The sequence below is a fragment of the Diorhabda carinulata genome, chromosome 3 (assembly GCF_026250575.1).
Source record: "Diorhabda carinulata isolate Delta chromosome 3, icDioCari1.1, whole genome shotgun sequence".
In the NCBI taxonomy this organism is placed as follows: Eukaryota; Metazoa; Arthropoda; class Insecta; order Coleoptera; family Chrysomelidae; genus Diorhabda; species Diorhabda carinulata.
Window position 1 is genome coordinate 26,458,275 of NC_079462.1, and position 22,879 is coordinate 26,481,153.

At 33.0% G+C, this 22,879-nt stretch overlaps 1 protein-coding gene across 4 annotated transcripts in view; it reads left to right on the forward strand.

Moving 5' to 3' along the window:
• LOC130891428 (probable Na(+)/H(+) antiporter nhx-9) overlaps positions 1-22,879 on the forward strand; it is a 47,877-nt gene that overhangs the window by 18,375 nt on the left and 6,623 nt on the right. Inside the window, exons 5-15 of one of the 4 annotated variants that reach the window (XM_057796177.1) lie at positions 2,992-3,284; positions 3,540-3,610; positions 8,689-8,901; positions 11,060-11,095; positions 12,204-12,342; positions 13,545-13,688; positions 16,237-16,306; positions 19,619-19,720; positions 19,869-19,928; positions 21,410-21,568; positions 21,649-21,919. In XM_057796177.1, coding sequence (XP_057652160.1) covers positions 2,992-3,284; positions 3,540-3,610; positions 8,689-8,901; positions 11,060-11,095; positions 12,204-12,342; positions 13,545-13,688; positions 16,237-16,306; positions 19,619-19,720; positions 19,869-19,928; positions 21,410-21,568; positions 21,649-21,919 — 1,558 coding nt within the window. The remainder of the gene's footprint in view (positions 1-2,991; positions 3,285-3,539; positions 3,611-8,688; positions 8,902-11,059; positions 11,096-12,203; positions 12,343-13,544; positions 13,689-16,236; positions 16,307-19,618; positions 19,721-19,868; positions 19,929-21,409; positions 21,569-21,648; positions 21,920-22,879) is intronic. The other 3 variants (XM_057796178.1, XM_057796179.1, XM_057796180.1) reach the window with 3 other exon arrangements.

Consider the following 22,879-nt stretch of genomic DNA (forward strand, 5'->3'; position numbering starts at 1 on the left):
TGGATAGAAAAATTTTTATGCCTGGATTTATGTATAAAATGCTTTCATATCTCTTCGTAGTGTATACTATCACGTCCACTTCAATGTTAAAGGTTGATTTTTCTTTAGTAGACCATAATACTTTTCAGGCTATCGTTTGAAAGATAATACTTTGTGGGTGAATATGATTTATGGTATCTTTTATGCACTAAACCAGAGAATGATTGATCCACGGCTCTTTATCTATATTATTCAAATTACGCTTGACACCCCCTACTTTAATTATAACAGGCTTTGAAATTTTATTTGGAAATAATTTTTATAGGCTGTTAAGATTGACTGCGAATAATAATTAGGTACGAATACCTGATATTATGTTAGCCCATATTTGGCAACAACTGTATGTGTTTGGTAAAGCGGACTAGACTATCTGCTCCTCTACCGTCCTGTCTTTTGTGTTTGAAAACCGAGCCGAAATAGTTTTAGTTTCAGCGGAGAGAAATGTCCTTACGTGAATTCCTCTGTCATTGGTTCTGGTAGGAGCTGCCTCTAGTACTCCGACTATTGCATTGTATCTGTCTTTATCTAGCTCAATAGAAGCTACTAGATCGTTTATCGCTAATGTCTTCCGAGAGAATAATCCGTCGAACCGTGGTACTATCTCCACCACTAGTTTTTTGGATGACTTCCTTATTTATAATCCTTATACTTTTTCGACCAGCATCTAATACGATCTTGTGAACACTCGAGAAGTCCATATTCAATATCCCTGTTTCCATGATATTCGTAACAAACATTTGTGATGAATCTTGGCTTCTCCGGTCACATCTATCCAACTAGATCCGTTCTGATGATTGAATTGGTGGCTTCAGTATCAATTACGATCTGACAAGATTTTCTTGTCATTGGAATTTTCTGGTTCTCCTCGTAGGTGCCGCACTATTTTTCAATATGTTCAATTTGCTGCTAAATGCAGTATTCTGTTTGAAGAACTTCCATTCTTTTCGGAGAACTTATTGATAAATTCAGTCAGTTGAGTTGATAATTCGATTTTTGAACCGAAGTAGTGTCGTTGGTGACACTACATTCAAACATTTGCTTCCCAGACCTTCCGTTAAGCTCTTTTTAACCGTTTTCGGCAGTGCTTCAGCAATGGTGTTAATTTTGGCATGCTTCAAATCGTGTTGCAGCTCTATATGTCTGACAGTATCGTCGACAACAACCACGGCCATGCTTCTAAAACATCCTCCGTTGTAGATGGAAAAGCCAATGATGTTGACACTGAATTATTGTGTTATGTGAGAATTTTGACTTTTAGCTTAGAATTAGGTCCTGTAGGTCTCCCAATCGCTATTCTAAATGCTCAACCAAGCAATTTTTTGTCTGTTTGTTTTCCTTTTCCGGTTTTTAGTTGCCTGTTCTTTGAGTATAATTTCAATCTACTTTTTTACTTCGAACATCATGTCATTTTTCCTCTTGAACACCAAATATTTTCACATTTCTCAATTTCGATACTATCAATTCATCAATCACTTTATCTTTTATGTTCTCAATTTTTTAATTTCTTCTCTCAACATTTTTTCTGATGTGTCTCCAAATTTTCTTGGTCTTTTTTCAGTTCTTCTTGACTTGCCTCCAACTATTCTTAAGCTTTTTTCATTCCTTCTCTGTTCGTCTTAACTTGCCTGGTAACTTTTCTTGACTTCTTCTAATTTTTCTTGTACAATTGTTTTCATGTTCCAGATCTTCTAGGCTCTTCTTCATTTTTGTTTCTCTTTCAGTTCATTCATCTTCATCGAATTCCCTTATTGGCTTCTTGTAACGGTCAGAAATATTAGGAAAAGCCACTGAAATTTCAATCGCATCTCTTTTGATTATATGGAAAATTCGTTATTTACGTCCTAAATTGTCGGATAGTATTTCTAAAAATTTGAAAGCGGCAATTCAAGACTGTGAAAAATAGAACAGGTATATGAACGAACGAATGCGGATACTGGCAAATAATAAACATGAAATATTCATAATTCATTTCAAATCAATAAAAAACGCCGTTTTATTAAAAGCTTATTTCGGTAAAAGCGTGGATTATGTAAGATTGTTATTTTCAAGGTTTTTGTTATACATAAATTGTCATCTTCAAGGTCTATTGTACTTCGAATTGTTGAAAATATATTTCTTCTACTTTTCTAATGAAAAAATATAGGGAGTGACAAATTATTCCATTTCTTATATATTTGACGTACAAATTTGAATCGTACAAGGTAATAACAGAATGCTTATTGGTATGAGTCAGTTCAATCATCGTCTGTATAAAGATCTGGAATTAAAATAAATAAGAGATACTAACAAGGAAATTTTCTAATAAAAATCAAATATACATGAAATTTGCTCTCTAGAAAACAATTTATGGTACTACATGATATAATATTTTTCACATAAATGTACGGTAACTATTTTTTATCAATAACTAACACTTTAGCTTTATTTTTTGTAGATGGAATTTGTTGGATCTCAAAGCCTCTATATATTTTGTTTTGTAATTTCAAATGAGAGATTGAGATGAAACTTAATAGGAAAAGTGATGATTGAGAAATTGCTCACTATTCCATTCGCAATCATATCCAATTTTTGTTGGTTTCGCTAGTTTTTAGTTGCCAAGAATTTTATTTGGTCCTGTTAATATAACCTTTACCTATTTATTTATATATCTCAATTTCTGCTTTAAATACCGATTTAAATACTAATTACCGTGCCTTTTATCTATGTAAGTAAATTATATTTACAAATAAAAAGAGTCAGTAGTAAATATGAATAATAAGTGCACTTAGTTATATTAGTTCAAAAGTTTATGGATGAAACTTTTCAACAAAAATTAACGAGACGAATAAATACTTTTTATGAACTACGTCCAAAAGAAACTAATAACAATAAAGTTTAGTAGGAGCTTTATAGTTTCATTTTATGTAGTACTTATATGAAAAGAAGCTTTTAATAACTTCCACTTTGTTTCAGGAGTAATAATATTTACAGCAATAGCAAATCGTTTCCGCTTAAACCAATTGAGTACCGTGGACAAGTTTGTTATGTCTTACGGTGGATTAAGAGGTGCTGTAGCTTTCGCTCTTGTGCTTCTCATAAATCCTAAAACGGTTAAACTCCAACCTATGTTCATGACTACTACTATTGCTGTAGTGTATTTCACAGTTTTTTTCCAAGGTATCACAATAAAACCGTTAGTGAAGATTCTCAACGTGAAGACGGCCGAAAAAAGGAAACCAACAATGAATGAGAGGATACATGAGAGGGTGAGTCAGTAAACTTGTGATAGATTTTCTATTTAAACTTTTTTTGTTTTCTTTCCTATTTCCTTTCACATTTTGCTCTATGGTCGATAGAATTTTGAAACAGAAGAGACCTAAAATCAAGAACATTTAGAAGTTTCAATATATTTTTATATATATTTATTAATTTTCATCGAAATGTTCAGTTTTTTAAATACGATTATTCATTATAAAATATCTGAACTAGCAGGAGTACAGTTTTTTTCTTCTAATTTTCAGCTGATGGATCATACAATGGCTGGAATAGAAGATATTTTAGGTCAGCATGGTAATTACCATATACGAGATAGGTACGTATAGACATATGAATTTAGTTTGATACTTAATATGGATTGAACAACGAAATATATTCTGTAATGCAAAACAGAACAATAAAATTTGTTTTCTTCTAGACTCTACATATAAACTTATTCTCCAAAAGCGACGATTTAGAAGTTGACAATCTTTTATTTCAAATGATATGAAATCTATTAAAATTCATGTAGTTGTAATTATTATATCTTGTTAGCTTTCCCGCTCACTCCTATCTGATACTTTACAAGATATGTGATCTTTTTGTATTACAATGTGAGCTTTGTCCTCTAGTAGTGGAGTAGTGAATTTGAAAATAATTTCGAGATTTTTCTCTCATATGAATTTGTTCCATTCAATTACAAATAAAATCGTCCGTATAATTCCACATTCAATAGTCATTTTTTTAAAACTTTTAACTGTTGAACACTAAGTAATATTATGACGTGTGGAAAATTTCTCTTTTGAGTGAATCTCTAAACCATTTGAGGTTGTTGTACCAAATACTCATTAACTAGTTTCAAATCAGTCATTTGATAGTTGAACCTACTTGTCATAGTCTATTTCAGAAAGGTATAGACTAATAAAATGGGGAATTCCGTCTAATTCAGCTCAATTTCGGTGTAGGCCTTAGGTGTAGGTCTTGAAATAGTATTGTTTGTAATATTAAAATTTTAAGTAATTGCGTAAGAGAATTAGGAAAAGTATGTTTTCTGACCTGAAGTGTCAATAACGAAATATTGTGTAGGGATTACTTAGGTAGTAGATTATACAGTTACGTTTTGCGTTTTACAGGTATTTCTTTCTACGAGTATCCTACCGGCACGCCTTTGGCACACTATTTTCAGTGTTTGTGAATGGATAACAATAGGCTAAACCCATAAATTGACCCCAACCCGGGTGGTACTACCTGCACTTGATAAAAATAAAAAGAATTTTACAATGAAATCAATGCCAAACTATGAAAGTGGCTTAAATATTCGTTGGATCTCTCTCTAGGGTCCCTTTACATACCTAATGAGGTTTTATTACTCTATACCTTTCTGAAATAAACTATAGTTCCTTTGATTTAAAACGCTTTAAGCGTCGTACCACTTTTTCGCTGACAAATACATTACTGTAGGCACTTTTTCTGATTTTATACGTTTTCCTACAATAATAGAATTTGAAGATCTCGATCGATTAGTAGATTTGAGACGGACCATTCAAGTTTATAATTACTAACTGTAACCGTTAGCTGCATTTGATAAACCCGTAGTGGTTTTAATGTACCTATGTGAATCAGCAGCTTATTTTCCAGACTCAGTTACCATTTTCTACCAATTAATAAAGTACTCTTGCAATTTGAACTCCATCTGTTTCCATTTTGTAAATTGGCTAAATCTCTAAAAAACATTTATTGAAGATCAGTCCAAGTAAATAAGTTTAGTGCTTTGATTTTTGGCCATGAAGCAAAAATAAAAGAGGTACTCAATCGGGTGCAATGGCGACTTGAGAATAACATATTTACTTAGTACAGTAAATGTTTGGGTTTGATAATCGACACCAAATTACAATTTAAAAAACATACAACTGAAAAACTAAGTGAAGCTTTAGCTTTAATCATTGCGATGTGGTATATGGTGGTATATTAGACAAAAGTGATACTTATAGAATTAAAAGACAATCAGACCTCTTATTTAAGACTAATTTACGCATGAAGCTCAACGAAAGAATCTCGTAATTACTAAAAGATATGGTATGTACAATACACAGTCTAAATTCTTACTACAAAAGTTTAAGAAACAAATCACCAGAATATTTGTATACAAGAGTTATCTACAGACATCTATAACTTAATTTTAATACAAAAAATGTAATAAATATACCTACACATCATAAAGAAACGTTCCTTTCTATATCCATATGTCCCTCTTTAGTAATTATTTTGATATTCCCAATTATATGTTATGTTGCAATGCATTAAAAAAAACTGTTTATTGAGCAACAGTAGAGAGAAAAAAATGTTCGATGTCTTATACCATTTGGTTAATTTATTTAGGTGTAATTGAGGATGTCTAGATCCAGTATTTGGATTTAGGTGTGATGAAAGTAAAGCTGTATCATTTGCAAATGTGGCGATATTTTTGTAAATCTCAGAATATTTGTGTTATGAATTAATTCTCATTACCGTTAGTGGAAAATGTGTAATTCGACACTCTTAAAATTCAATCAAGTTTACCTAATAGGAGACTGAGGATTTACACATATACAAGCATATGAGAAAGTTTGTTCCGTTAAGCATTCACCCATCGATAAAATCCCCGGATGCGAAACAGGACATTCCAGCTCCTCTTTTTATTTCGACAGGATATAATTGTAATTCGCGTTTGCTTTCTCTCCCTTTAGTTTTGTGAGAGTTTCCAGAAAGTCTTCTCGTGTTAAGGGTTTAGCTCCAGAGGATATACACCCTTGTCTTCGCAGTTGTTTCGTCATATCCTAAAGTGTGTGTATATATCTATGCATCGGTTAGAGCCTTTTTCATGATAAGGAGCTCTAAACTGAGCATTCCTTTACTTTTCTAAAGTTTTCCCCGCAGTATAACTTGACATTCCCCTACAAAGTGCTCAAGTATCAAAAGCTCTTTTTGGTTATCTTATTGTGCTTATTGTGTGTGCTGAAAGGTTGAGGAGACCGCAAAAGACGTGATAAGGTGATAATTATTATTTAAACAGCCACACATACAAATTTTTGGGAAAAATCTTGGTAGAAAAGGTCTTTAAGAATGATATAAATAATAGATGTAACCTGCTGTTGGTGCTCTATTTTAAGTTTCGAATCGAAACAAACATTATCGAAAAAATATTGGATACACCTATCATATATAGATTTATCTAGAATTTGCAGTTTATTCGTAACAACTTTTCACTCATACAGTTAATCCGTTTATGCAGATCGTAAAAGCTCAAGATTTATCTTTCAAAATTTAGAATTTGGCTTTTTAAAACTGTAAATTCATATATTTGAGTTTGGGATGGTAGCTGCGGTATATATGCTTACGCTATTCATTTTGACACAATTTTTATTCTCGTGAACACCTTGTTAATTTTCAAAAGCGGTTTTTATGTATACGAAAACAGGGCAGTTTTGTGGGTGTGACTATCACTTATGATTACTAAACTAACCCTAAATAGATTTACATTTATTAAGATGGAATCATATCATTCATAAAATTCAATGTAACTGTTTGGTCTGTTTTTTCTTATTTGCTTCTGTATTCTTCAGCTTCGTCGTTATTTTTCTGGAATGTCCCGATGGATCAAAATGATTGGTGTGCTGCTCTACCTCTTTCTTTGATCTTTGCTTACCACCACGGCTGCCGTAAAGCACTTTTTCGTTGTCTGTATTGTAATAATCATTTTTATCTAGAAATTCTGACATTTGCAATGAATTTTAGAGAATGACATCGTTTACTTTCAAAACAACATTGCTAAGATACGTGACAAGAATGGTTGCTATGAACAGATCAATAGTTTGAAGTCCATTCTATAGATCTTTTAAGGAATACCTAAATTATAGTTTGAGAAAATTCTATTACTTTTTTTTTAAATAAATCAAACTAAAAAGAATTGAATTATTTAAATTAAATAACTCTTAATTAAAAAATAATTAGCTCTATTGCGAAATATAATTTAAAAATTTTATGATATTTTTTCCTGTCCAGTAATACTATTCTCATACCAAGAATTATTTTTCCTCTTTGATTTTAATCATTTAAAATCATGTTCTTCAGTTTTTTACCATAATTCTTTGCGTCTGCAGAGATTTTTTGCTAGCGCGTTTTTATGATGTCAAGTTTAATTTAACAGCGCAGTGTGTAGTTATGAAATTTTGTTTTCTACTTGATAAAAATGCTACCGAAAATAGATCACAAAGATGACGCTATATCTACTATTATAAAAACCCAAGTGTAAGTATAGTGATAAATCTTTCCATGGACGCTCATAAATTGTCGAAATCGACGAAAGTGTTCAGAAAATTGAAGTTTTTGTGCTCACAGGCTTACAGTGAAAATGAATCAACATGTTTCCGTAGCTTGTAACTGAATTTGTTACAATTCTGGACAATGAGTATTGAACAGTGTTTTTTCATTTAGCGTGGATTCTTTTAGTGAGAAGCGCGCTATTGTGGAGCTCTGCTCTAAAAATTTAAACGAATGATTTGGGAATGGAAATGGTTGCTACGAGTTAAGAAATGTCTTGTTATGAAAAAGCAGCTTAAAACTGATCAAAATTATCTGTCGCAGATGATGACTCATAGTGATATAGTTACAACCCAATATCAAAGCAACAATTAAGTCAATGGAAGACGCCATCGTCATCTCGTCCAAAAAACATGTAATCCAGTCAAATAAAACATCTAAATAATGCTTAATCACATTATTGGCAGCAAGGGCATAATTCATGAAGGTTTTTTCTCTTAGATCAGAGCGTCAATCGAATATTTTATTTGGAAGTAGAAGATTGCTCAGCAGCGTTCGTAAGAAACATCCGATATGTGGCAGACAAAAGACTGGGTTTCTCACAATATGCTTTCAACAGTTTGTGGTTGAAATGGTGGGGTTACGCTGCTTCACGCAACTTACTCTCCAGACCTGACTCCGTGTGATTTTTTTATCATTTACTATGCTATGACCAACAGGAGCTCCACTTTAGTTAAATATCGTGAAAAATGGAATCTTTGTTTATTTTTTGATGAACTTCTCGGGACGGTAGGTCTAAATACAAACTTACATTAACTAATGCTTCAGGAACCTTAACATTGAAGAGTCAAATTGTACAAAAACCTGAGTGATCAGAAATTGAGTTGAGATTTGTATTTTAGGATTCATGTAACAAAAATCATTAGGATTAGAGGTCAAAATTGAGCCAAATCAACAATAAATAGCTCTATAAAAATAATTTTTCATTAAAATAGACCAGGAACTATGGATACCAGAGAGAAATACTTTTATATAATTTACTATTCCTGATTATGAGAAGATATTCATTTTCTTCAAAATTATTGTAATAAAAGTGAGATTTTTCAATAATTCTAGATTCAAACGTTTCGACAACCACTTCATCAGGCCGTACCTCTTGCGTAATCACCAAGGTGCGGAACAGAAAATTCTGGAAACTTATTCAAAACTAGCTATGAGAGATGCGATGGAGTATATGCGTCGAAATGCTTCAACTATTGGAAATATCTCTGGTACTGAAAGTATGTCTGCAATATTTAAAACTTATACAGCGGGAAATATAAATAGTAGGTAAGTATATGCGTTTTATTTCTCATATCCCATTATTTCAACTATGTCCTGAATATTGGAATAAGTTTAGCAATTTATATTTAATTTTAAGTGCTTTATCCTGATAACTTTCTAACTTTTCAAGTGCAAGGCTACTAGGAATTACGTGGACTCCACATCTTTTCTCAATTCTATTTTTTCCTGTCCTGTGTCTCTTTGTTTTATTTTTCTCCTTCTTATTCCTCGTTCTCCCCTGACATCTCTATTTGTTCTGTCCAGTTTCTAATCGGTGTTACTTTATTGTTATGCTCGTAGCTTTTTATCTGAATCTCTATTTCCTTTATAGCTAGAAACAATGTTAATTGTGTTGAATAATCTTCCAGTCTCTCCATTTCTCTCTTACTCCAGTCTTCCATCATGTCATAAGGTCATACCAATAAGACATTTGATCTATTCTATTTCTGATTCTTCTTTGTCATACTTATATTCTCTTCTCGGTTCATTATCATCATCTTTTTCTTGGGTTCGTACAAGTTTCCTTACTTCAGCCAGTACTACAATGTCATCTGTCATATATTTCAATTTTTTTCCATTTTTTTGTATTAACCGATTTTCTATGTCATTTAAGCTATTTGTGTAATTATGAGATTTGCGTCTGTTATTTTTTTCTTTGCTTTAAATATTTATTGTTACTTTTCTATAGTTTTTCCTAGTTCGACTTTCAGTGTTCTGTTATGTTCAGTGTTCTGTTATTCTTATATATCTTAGCTTAGGATACTTCGTAATGTGATTCTTCTATAATGTTTGCAGTTCCTTATGCCCCCTTCCTTTATAATTAGTGTAAGCTGTTGAGAGTCTATTTGGTCTATTCTTGATGATTTTCCTAGTTTTACTTTCTCTACCTCTGCTTATCCTTTAATGTATTAGCTTTTCACATAGCTTATATTATTTCCTTCTGAAAGGACTTTAGAATATTGTCTTTACCTTTCCTCGATATCATCTTCGTTTGTTATTATATCTTTTTTTTGTTTATGAGCGAGTTCTTATTATTGTAACTTTTTCTTCTTCCGTTTTTAATGGCTTCAAAGAATAGTTCTCGATTTTGATGTACAAAAAAATACCATTCAGAAGTCTAACGATTCGGAGGTGACGCTGGCTGGAAACAAATTTTTGAAAATAAAAAAATTGTCATCTTCACGTACCCGACCATGTTTTCGATTCAAATTTGACGATGATTTGAAGGTTTTTTTTAACTGTGACCTACGGTTATATTTCAAATGAATGCTTTCAATGATGAGTAGAAATATAAAAGATTGTATAGAAATTTTCCTAACAATTTTGAATTAAACTGCTTATCATCAGTTTCTTAATCTAGGCAATATTTGTTGTACTATGTGAAATGTAGAAGAAGAGCCAAGAGAAAAATAAGCGTGAGGTGAAGGTTACATGCTCTTTTTCACAAGCACTCACTAAATTGGAAGTAATTAATAGGATGCAAGCTATCAAACCTTAAACTAACTTTCCATACGCCAGTGAATCATAAAATATCTCAGTTTGGCTACTCTTTTATTGGTATTCGATTTTCAGTTAATAAATTAATTGCATGTAAAAGGTGAAATACAGAGTTCAGAAAACTATTCAAAAATTTTGGGGTGTATGTTGGTTAATCAAAATAAGGTCTTGATTGCGCCCTCCGTTTATTACGACAAATTTCATTTTTTCTAATATTAACCCTGATTTATCAAATACTTATAAATCAGAACTCTTAGTGCGTAAAAAACTATTGCATTCCTGAGTCACAAATATTTATGGAACCAGTCAATAGTTTATAATCTTACATAACCAACACATACGTGTACAAATTTCCGAACCCTCGTTACAGGCCTGAAGCAAATAGGTTATCATCTGAGTGCCGGAAAGATTGAGATCCTCGCATTTTAAAATGCATTCATTATTATATGTATATAGACTACTGTAAAAATTGTCTTTCTCCCTATTTCTTCTGATCTTCATATTAGTCGTAGTTGATTTTGTTACAGACCAAAACGAAATTGAATTAATAATTATTAAACAAGGAACGTTTTTTTCAAAATATGTACTATAAATGTTTGCAGGTATACATGAAATGATATTCGTTATTTCGTTATTATTTTGTTAATTAGTTTCTTTTACAATGCAGATCCGGAACTGATTCTACAGGTCCTCTGAGAGAAAGGTGAGTTACTTAATTTTCCCTGTGATAATTACAAAAATTATAGAAAACTTTTCCGTTGCTACTAATAATTTATCAAGAATCTTACCAAAAAAATTACGACGTTTTAAAAAGAAATAGTAATTTTTCTATATATTTGTAGTTTTGAACGTTCATTTGATGATATATTTAGTAACATAAAGAACCAAGCACCCAGTGAAAATTAGTGCTGATAATGTGTTTTAAATGGTATGATTTGACTGCTTCTTTCTCGATAATTTTGATTGAGATATTATCTCACAGTTTAGACCAACCGATGGAGTTTGTCAAAACGCATCTTCCATTCCCTATTCCAGGTCGTTTTTGGAACGATTGAAATGGATTTCTTCGCTGTTTCAGTTTTAAAGGAAACACCAACTGAGTAAGATATTACAAAAGTCCAAACTTTTTCATACGTCCATAAACATTCAAAGGACAACTTCATGTTCTAGAAACTATTGAGTTGTGATTTCCTTTAACTACTAGGCCTATCTTCCCTAGCTCATTTGTTCTGTACCTCCGGCTCTTGTGATCGACTTTTTAATATCATATTTGATCGCTTAAGTCAACAGACCCCACATTTTATTAATTTGACCAAAAATTTCTCGATATTATAGCTTCTAAGAAACCAACCATCTTTTGAATCTGATGTACTCGAATAAATTATGTGCCAGTTGTTTCAGTAATTACAGAAAAAAAAATTAATTGAATGAAAACAGGAATTTTCAACTGACTTCATATCTAGACTTTCATGTGTCCTGGTCTTCTTCTTTTTTTCTTTCATGTGTCTTGTTCTGATGTTGGTGATCACCAAGACAAAATTTTTACGGTCTTCTGCCAAAGCGAAAAAGTTTATTCTTACATCGATCCAGTCTTGAATATTTGTGAGCTACGACTGCTTTCCTCCAGGTCACCTCTCGATCTTATCCTCGAGTGTGAGCTGTAAAAGACGATATTTATCACTTTTCATATGATGTCTTTCGACATTTTACGGTCCTTAAGAGTAACCTTTCGCTGTTTGCTCTGGTTTGTTTTAGTCTGTTATTTTTTTTCAATATCCTAGAGTAATAAAATGTACCTATTCTTATTTCAGTACGAGTTTTAGTCAATTAGATTCTAGTACTTGGAACATTGATATGCAAGAATTAGAATATAATCCTTCCAAAAAAGATTTGACGGATGCCAAAATCCACCATTTGTTGGCTGAAGAATTAGGAAAACCATACAGGAGGGTAAGTTTGAATTTTATATAATGACAACTAGTAAAATTGAGATTGTGTCGCTAAAAAGGCAAGAACTCAATCATTGTCCATTTTTAATTAGCTTCATAATAGGCTGCTGTCTCACCTGAGTCCTTGAAAAAAATTGTATAATTATTAAGAAATGCTTCCAAAATATAAGTCACAGTCTGTTTGAACCAGTTTAAGGTTTGGTATGGAGAGGGCAACAAGTTTGAAAAACTCTTCTGGGATCAGGAACCTGAGAGATTATGATCTTCATAAATCTGGTAGCTCCTTTGTTTCTTAATGATGAAAGAGATATTCTAGACGTATCCCACCTTTATTTGATATATACCTTGTTTGTATATGGCAAATATTGATAATAAATCTAATTCAAATATTCAGATATTTCTATTACTTAAACTTAGCTTGATAAAATTATAAATGACCAGTTTGTTCTTAACGACATTGATAACCATATTAACCTAGTGTTTATTTATTGAGCTGCATATTCTTATTTATTTTCAAAGAATCACTGTAATATCTCTTATTTGTACCTAATAAGGCACTCAATATTCTGGTTTGTGAAATCGCCGTCGGATTCGTGGGCGTAGCGGACACATGAACAATAAAATTGCCCACGAGCTGGCCAAGTTTGGAACCAGTAAACCTGAAGTCGGAATTTACTCGTAGATTGGGCAGCATCTTAAGCTGTAGGGAAAAACAAAGAGCCCTGGATATAGACCAGTCATATGGTTACAGACAAGGTAAAACGTTCATAGGCAAGAAAACTTCCTCAAACTTAGAGGCGGAATTATTGCAATGAAGTAGGCAAGAGACAAAGACTTTGATAGAGCTAATCAAAAGACAAGCTAAATGTCGATTATTACAGATACCAGATAAGCAGTGCCATTCAAAATTCTATGATTTGATCTAGTAGAAAAGCCAGGATTCACTAATACTAGAAAGACTCAATGAGCTAAGGACGCATGAGTTTGACAAGGGCTTCCTATTTTCAGTATTATAGTTATTATTGTAGCAATGTCCTAACTTCGTTATCAACATTTAATTTACAATTGTGCCCCCCGAGATACTCACATAAATTATTTTAATATAATGCGATATCTTATGATTATCAATGATAACATTCAAAACACCTATTGATTGTGAATTCTTCATTGCACTACAATTTCCAATTATTTCGTTTGTTACAGCACCGCAAACTTAGTTATAGTAGACATGCAGTCAACGATCGAGATCTTTCGACACAAGTCAATTACAGGATGCACTTCAACATGCGAAGATTGGTTGCCGATAAGAAACACCACCATAAACGACATAGTAAAAAAATGAATAAAGTAAGATATTCTTATAGATTAATAATATTAGAGTTTCGTTAGTGTACCTTGTTGTTAAGGCGACCATCCAACGAATCGATATTTTATCCTTCGTCTTTAAGATCTGTATTAATATATAATGCTGGACTTAACAGTAAGTAAACTATTATTGGCGTCAATCAAAGAAAAAAGATCATGTTACAATGTTTTTCACATCAATTGCTCGGTTCCTTTTGAGAATTATATTATTCTGAACATGCTGTTATGCGAAATTAGAGAAAAATCTTCATTAGTTCTGATTCTTCGTATAACCATTAAACCATAACATTTTCGTAGGCTATAAGTATAATAGTATTATGTACAAAATTATCAATCCACAACGGTATTGCAGGATAGCTTTAGGAGAGTTTTTGAACAAACGTGTAATCACTTTCGATCTTGTGTGGTAGCTCGACGTGAAGGACCCTGTACAGTAGTTACGGAGATATGATTTTATAATGACGTCACATTGGTGGCTTGGCGGACACAGGAGGTAGTGCTCATGTGGTAGTGGGGCGAATGTTTGCTTGGCGCCGAGTATCTACCAAATACTCTAGAATAAGGAAAACCTTAAATATATTTTCGGCTGTGAGGCGCGAGGCACTCAGCACCGTGAGGCCGTTGGCGGTGGCCCACACCGCCTCTGAACATAATTAAATTATAAATTCTCGTACAAATTGTCATTGTTGCTCTTTTTTACTCATTTACGCAAAGTTGCAACTATCATTAACACAAATTGTAAGAAAGTTCCATTTGTTAAGTGTAGAAAATTAAGTTTTTTTAAAGTTATTCCTAAGTGTGTGGTGATACATTTCTATATATTCAACTTCTTGATACTATTATATACTGTTGAGTCATTTTATTATACAAGGGTTGTATGAATAGACAAGACATTTTTTTCTATAAGTTTTATTTTTCAGCATAGTCAATAGGTATTCGTTTTCGAGCGATGCTTAAACCTTTTAACTTTTCAAATAATAATTGTGGTATTTTTCCTAATAATAGCCGTTTACGTATGCAATAAGGTACGTTTCTGCTGCCCCTTTTTTGAAATTCCTTCCCTTACCATGTCAAGTAATAATGCGCGATACTCTCCTGTTTTTGTTTCACCTTTTTGAATATAGCCGATGAATACAGTCTAATGACTAACCTAAAAAACGGTTGTCATCACTTTTTTCGGCCAATGAAATAGTCATTTTCGAAGCAGATCAGCCCTTTGTGTTTTTTCATTTCAGGAGTTCAGTGGTTGATCCAAGTTTCATCTACAGTTATAAATCGATGCAAAAAATCCGACTCGTTTTGCTTAAATTACGTCAATAAGACCTAGAAAATGTTTATTCGAATGCACTTTTGGTTCAAAGTGAGCAAACGCGGCATCGAACGCGAGGATATCTTACGCATTCATAATTCTTCTGTCAGTTATGCGGTAAATGTGCTCGTTTGAACTGCCGATAACCTCTTCTATCTCTCTAACCTACATTCGTCGGTCATCCACTACCATTTTGGGAACTTTTCGATATCGATGGTTGTCACGGTTTTTGGTCATCCAAAATATCATGATGGTGCAAAGGCCTCATATACACCGGCTAACTCCTTTCCCATTTGCGTGGGCGTATTGCATTCCAAAACCAAATATATTATTTAATGATAATTCGAGACTAAACTTTAGATTATGGACCGTCGAATTGGTTATTCATATTTTTATGGCGGAAATAAATGACAGAAATTAATTTCTGTAAATGTGTGCTTTTCAGTTTTATGTGAAAAGAAACGTAACTCGTTCAAGACGCCATTTTATATTGTGTCATGCATGGCATGTTCAATGTTGCCATTAATCATTTAGGAGTAGGATTATGGCTTAATTTATGAAATTTTCTCAAAAATACTATTATGTTACGATGCCGTATTTCAATTCTGTTTGATATTCTTATTTTACAAATTTGAATAACAGGCTTTTTATAAAATACAAATTTCAGGCTAAGCAAATGTTAATAATACTATGGCGTGGCATTTTCAAGAATCGTTTGTTCACTTACAGTTGAGAAAGTTAGGTTAGGTTAGGATAGGTTGATTATTATATTGTGTTTCATTTGAAACCACAACTAACTATAAAGTTAACAATCTATAAGGTCTATGTAGACACCCACTATAACGTCAGTTCTAAATTATTTCAATAAACGTTCCCTTTAAAGAGATCTCGCAGCTCTTTCCGGGTGGAACGGGGTACTCCTCGCTCTCAATTTATACTGGTTCCTCCGATTTATACTCGATATAACCTCAAACTTTATCTTCTAATTAAAAATAACAGAGTAAGCTCCGCAACGTCCCTTTCAGAGGGAAGTTTTCCTGCTACTCTACCACTCCCCATTAAAAATCACTATAAATCAACGAAACATAATCTAAAGCTTCACTTAGGTTGATACTTATTCTATATTGGTCCTTATTCATCAACAAAAATCACAGCGTTACATCTTAATTAGAATTACATATATTTATTACTATTTAGAATTGAATACCAAATTATTTGTAGGATGGAAAGCAGAATCATGTGAGTTTTCCTGAATTCCAGCAAAATGGTACCGCGAAACAATTCTGCACAGGTACATTAATTTGATTAATATTCAAAATTATACTAATTCCCAACAATATTAAAAATGGAAGGAGACAATAGTTCGGTATATTTTTCAACATTTCACAAAAAATCTGGATGAACCATACTTTGCTGTTATTTGTTCTATCTGCCAGAAAATAAAAAAACCACCAGTTTTCTTACTTAGGAAACATGCTACCCTCTTCCAAGTCAAAGTATTCGCTTAGACGGAATGTAAACGGGCGATACTTAATCGGTTAGTGATGGTTGCAAGATCCCGCTTGTTTGGGTGCTCACTCGGTAACAAGAGCAACGACGAACATGATTCGCTCGCTATCTGTGAGGAAGAATAAAGTAACATAGACTTGTTGATAAACATTTTATTGAACTATATTAGGATTTATTTGTACATATAGTGAAACGACTAACCGATCCCTGCAAGCTGCAAAACTGAACCACGACAGGAACAATTTTCACTTCGCATGCAATCTAAAAATTCTGTTATTGTAATTATTAAGATGAAATTTTCTCAATTTGTCAATTAATGATTTCCTGATTTTTCATCAAAAACTCCTCCTTTATATTCTATGACTTTTTCACATGCCTCGGCAATCAATTCGTTCGTGATATTTGCTCCAACTTTCGCATAAAGCATTCCACAATTTTTTCGCGAGGATGGACCACAATTATGGACGTTCCGATTAAGCTCTTCCCACAAAAACTCAATGGGATTGAGAGCCGGGCTCTTATTAAGCCATACCATGTTTATTAACACCCCTTGTGCCCTTTTATATTCAAAATATTCTCTGCATAATTTTGAACTATGCTATAATTAATCGCAAATCTGAAGGGACTGCATTTTACTCTCAAATTTTTTTGTACTATTTCTTCTTCATAATCTCCAGTTTTATGGCTAGAAAAGTAGCCCCAGACCATAATCAAGCTACCACCACGCTTGATTGGTGAGCTATGTAGTCTGACATCATCTTTTCATGGGCAGTATGTCGAACGTAAATTCCTTTGGAACCGAAAAGCTCAAACTTGGATTTATCAGTCCAAAGAACTTTTCTCCTTTAGTCCAATCTCGATGGAAAGGGCCACTGCATGCATCCGTTTTTTTCTTATTTCGTGATCTTCGCAAAAGTTTTCTAGCGACGACACGACCATACAACTTTACATCTCTCAGTAGCCATTTTATTGTAGTCAATAATGATGAAGGTTTAAATCAGGTTTTGTTCACTTTAACGCGGATTTCTGGTTCTGATACAGGCAATGAAATTATCTGCACTTGACGTGATAGATCTCGGCCTCTTCCTGTATCTAGTCTTCGATAACTTCAATTTTAAAACAATCGAAAACAATTGAAATCTTACCTCTCACCGGTATGATCGTGATAATAATTGTCTCTTTCTATTTTTATAAACTAGAGAGAAGAATATTAACACACTTTGATAACTTTTCAATACAATTTAATTTAATTTTTTTTCAAATATATCCTATTCTTGTTGTGTAATTATCATCCCGAAGTAAGTTTAATGAACTGTTTAATTTATTAATTCTTTATGTTTTAACAACTATATTCAAGTGTTGCCGTGTTATGTTTAAATGTGATAATTGCAAAGTGCAAAAATAAATATGGTATGCTCCCTCTTCTACCTCAAAGGACTGCCATAACATTTTGTAGATAAAAACAGCTAAGCCGCATAATCCTGGAGAATCCTCTACCATTCTTCTATTGCTGCATCTTGAAATTGCAAAACCGTGGTAGACGCTGGATTTCGAGCTCGGATACTTCGTTTCAACTTTTATGATCTGAACTATATGAGGCTTCAATTTGAACAAAAATTCATACCCTACGGAACCACATACTTTTCTAAAACTTCTGCCATATGGTGGTTTGCACCTTACTACTATTTCGGCCCGTCCAATACATAGCAGCTTTGTTTTTTCAAAGCGTAAACTACTGTGCAAATGTCTCTCCAGCACGTCTGTGAACTTTTTAATGTCAACAGTTTCCATGATAACATATTGTTTTTGTCAAGTAGAGAATATCCTTGTCCATTGCTAAGTAGTCTAGTTGACATGTTCCCTGGCAACATTACGGGAAGAACATATTGAGAACTGCTGCCTGGTTCTCAGTTTTTCTCCTAGAAATCTCCTTCTTACTGTCCAACAACTGACAGAATCATTATCTACTTTCTGAAGTTAGCACTGCAATTGAATAGCATTGTCTGATCGATTTTGTTAGTTGATTTTAATCTTCTAGTTTGAGGTTAAGGAGTGAAGCCTCCGCTTCTTTAGTAACGCTGGTTAGTTAGTTCTATGACTAAGATCTTATATATTAAAAAAATTGATGATTTCCATTCCGAGTCCGTTCAGGCGTTCTACCCAACCGATTTGCTTAATTTTTTTTTCAATGAAAGGTATTGATGCACAGATCAGCCATCAACCATCGGATTTCATCTAATTTTCACCATTCTCAAGTTATACTCAAATGCGATTTCCCCCTGTACATTACTTATGGGAGTTTTTCACATACACACGTTCTATCCTCAATATCTCAGGTTTTATTCAAGATTTGGTTTAAGAACACTCGCTGAAACACCTTTCTTTTGAGTTTTTGAACACTTAAATCGGTTGAGTTGGAGAGGAGCTAGGCGCGGACATTCAATGTGGAGTTATGGATTTTTGTAGGTTTTTGGCAATTTTTCTACATTCAAAGATCTATATCTCAGGTTCTAATATAGCTACAGAGTTCGTTCTTTTCTATCATAATGATTTCTGATACTTATTTAATGGATTCGATGCGAGCGAAGCCGCTGGTAAAAGCTGGTCTTTTTCTAAAAGAGTTACCGCTTGAGCCACTCTTTCCATATTTCCGTTAATTTTTGGCTGTTATGATGCCAACTTGAATATGTGAACGATTAATTTATTTTCATTTTATTTAGTTTTATAACTTTTGAGAACGGTTTAAGAGAACGCCGAAACCGAGATGTTTCATTAAATGTGACAAATTTCTAAAAAAGGAACATTAACCAGGTAAATCATTGAGCAACATAAGCGCTAAAATTACCTTTCAGAAGATGTATAATGAGAAAGTGTTAAAGTTATAGTGTATAATAAGAATTTGCAAACCAAAGTGTGTTAATACTTTTACTCTCAACTGATTTTTCTCTAATAACTTTCACATCATATCTTTAACGATGATCATATGTAAAATTGCTAAAAATTGATATGTGTTTTTATAAGCCATTAACAAATCTAAAGTGATTAATATTGACTAGATTTAATTTGCACCAAAATTGGTAATGTTTTAAATTAGATTACATAACCGAAGTTCTAAATGAAGACGAAAATGAATCATCGTCAAAAGCTATAAAAGAAGAATGGGATAGTCCAATTACGTTTACAGCAAAATCGTCACGTGAGTATGATTGAAAAAATTGGTTTTCTAAGCATGGCAAAATTATTATACTGAATTAGTATAAACGATTATTTTTATTCTGGTGTGTGAGGAAACGGCTTTATTCAGAATTGAACACACTGTATACCTCCAAATGATATTCATTTAGTTACAGATGAAAGCGTATATTCGGATAATGGAAAAAGATCTTCAAAAGGATCTATTGAAGGTGAGTATTTCGAATACAAGGTTTTACTACTGAAGTTTTGATATAGACAAATAAAAACAAATATTTATAATCGGATATGGCTTTATTCTTATTCAAAATATTCTCCATTAAGATCTATACACTTTTGCATGCGTTTGAACCAAATGTCGAAGCTTTTTTTTTCATTTCGATTTAGGTGCTTCCAAAACATGTGATTCAAACGCATCAACCGTTTCTTCAGGTGTAGGGAAACGTTGACCTTGCAATTTATTTTTGATCTGCGGGAATAAGGAGAAATCAGGTGCCAAACAAGGATGTACGGCTAATGACCCATCAATTCGATGTTTTAGTTTGAGCTGATGTGTGATAGCTGGCATTGTCGTGGTAAAGAATGATTCGTTTTCTGCGTTTGGTTTCCCTGGCAAAAAAATGCTGGTGTACCATCAAAAATTGACCGTTCTACGTTGCTCGAATGGAACGGTAGCGATATGTCCAGTTATTTCGAAAAAACAACCGACCATTTGATTTAAACTGCTTCGTGCTTGAATAATTTTTGTTGGATTTGGCTTGTCTTGAAAGATCCGTATATTCGATTATTATCTTTTTAACTGCAAAATGTTCCTGCAATATTAAATGTATGCGCGTGGAACTAAGGCCCAAATATGCCTCAATATCTCGGTATGTCACATGACGATCTTGCAATATCAGTTTACGCACAGCTTCGATGTTTTCTGGCATAACAGCCGATTTTGGATGACCTTCACGAAATCCATCCTGTAGAAAAGTGCTATTATGATTGAACTCTTTTTGTAAAATGAAAAAACCCACATGAGAAAAACGCATGTAGCGCTTCTTGATATTCTAATTGAGGATCGTAGAGTATACCTTCAAACTGTGTCAAACGACGGTTTTGTTTTGCATGAAATAATCCATGGCAAATAAAAAACTGTAGGAATGAAAAAGAAAGCGAAAATCTGATTGCATAATTTGTTAATAATTAATAAGGGATAAATATATTTTTAAAGTAAAGTTAGGTTAGATTCTGCATCAATGGGTTCTTTATTACTGTGAACTCCTGTACACAAAAATTATTATGAATTTATAAACTTTTTATTTTTGATTTTGTATCAGGGTGTCCAATTCTCTCAATTCTGTTACACAATCTATATCTTTCCCTCCTTCACGCAACTTTATGTACTAACCAATTTGTGATGGAAGTAGAATACATAACTTTTCGTATGTTTACAGTTTTCATCAGATTGCTCGCAAACTGCTAAAAGAAAAAGGTGAAGTTTGTAGTATTTCTGAAAATAGATTTGAACGATCATTAAAATGAATATTAATTCAATAATATAAAGGTTGTGTAAACTATCCTTATAATCATTGTAGCTTTGCAGATTTTTGAAATATCGAGAGTTGTCGATATATAGAAGGTGGTACATTTCCAAATTGACAATAAATATAGTGTGATAAGGTTATTAGGATGTTTTTTGTTTTACCAGGAGACTTTATGAGAGTTTCAACGCCAACAGCCACAGAAATGATGCTTCCTTGGAAACGAGAAGAAGAAGGCTGTGTCCCCATTCTCCAGAGCGAGTTTCCTGGATGGGCGTCAAACAAGGAATACTTAGCCTATAATTCACCGTCTGCCACATTTTTGGGTAAGTGAACCAATGAATGGTCAAACGAGCCTTGGATACATACTTTTGCTTTCGTAATTTATTTCATTTATCTTTTTCAGGCGGTCTGGAAAATCCTCGTTCATCAGTTATTGGTCTTTTTCGTCGAGAAAGTGTTGGTTCGGAACCATCTTGCAGTGCCGAATCTACTCCTCATAAGGAAAGAAGAAATTCTTCAGGACGGAGCACTTCCTTATTAGTGGAAGAAACAGAGAAAGATTCTGATCCGTTAGGGGTTTTACAAAAAACGTTTATGCCGATTTCACCGTTACCACAACCACCTGCACAAAGGCGTCAAGCAAGGAGAGGTTCTATGATGGAATTGAATACAGGGTAGGCAAACTAACTGCAAATTCTTGTGAACTATTATTTTCTGTTTTATTATCGTATTCACAATAAAATACCACGAATTATTTTTATAATGATACATCTTGTCACTCAATCAAAATCAGGTCAATTTATGTACGAACACAATGGAATGGCAACTTGTCTGATAAAAGTACAGGGAGTACAAGGAGATTAAACGATCAAAATCAAAACACTGTCATACGAATACCATTTGCAGGGTGTTAAAGAACCTCTACTGAAGATTGAGAGGGTGAAAGAAAAAGAAAGAGAGGTTTTGTATATGGGAGAACTTGAATATTGCACAGTTTATGAGAAAATTCTTTAATTGATAAGAAAATACGAAATTATTTCGTGACCGCAAGAATATAAGAATTTCAAACTTAAACGAAATTGTTCACAAAAATTGATACTAACTAAACTAACTGAAGGAGTAACTATATTTTCTATAGAGGAGATTGATGATAATACTTTTTTGCCATAAAAAATTTATATTATAACATATGTTGATCAAAACTATGTTTTTGGAATGTTATATAATATATGAATAATACCAAAAAATAAAATTAACATTAGTTCTCTTTATATTGGACAAAAATTCCTATTCCTTCTTTTGGTTTATCCTGTGGGCCTCGAGTAAAACTAAAACGTTTAATGGTGCTTCTAACTTTAATAAAATTATCTCCTGAAGCAGTTTGTGGAGGCTAATCTGAAGCTTTTTATTAATTAAAAAAAATTTCCGCTAAATTGCAGCAATTAATTAAAATTGGAGAACTGAGAATTTTTCCCTTGGTTAGAAAAGGTTGGTAGACAACACCCGAAATGAAACATTGCTTACCATGAAAGCAGTAACGTTCACATCGAAATAGAGAAATATAAGAAATGCCATATTTGTGTCCTAACATTAAAACAAGTATTTATGATCGAAAGTATTTTTATTGTTTTAGA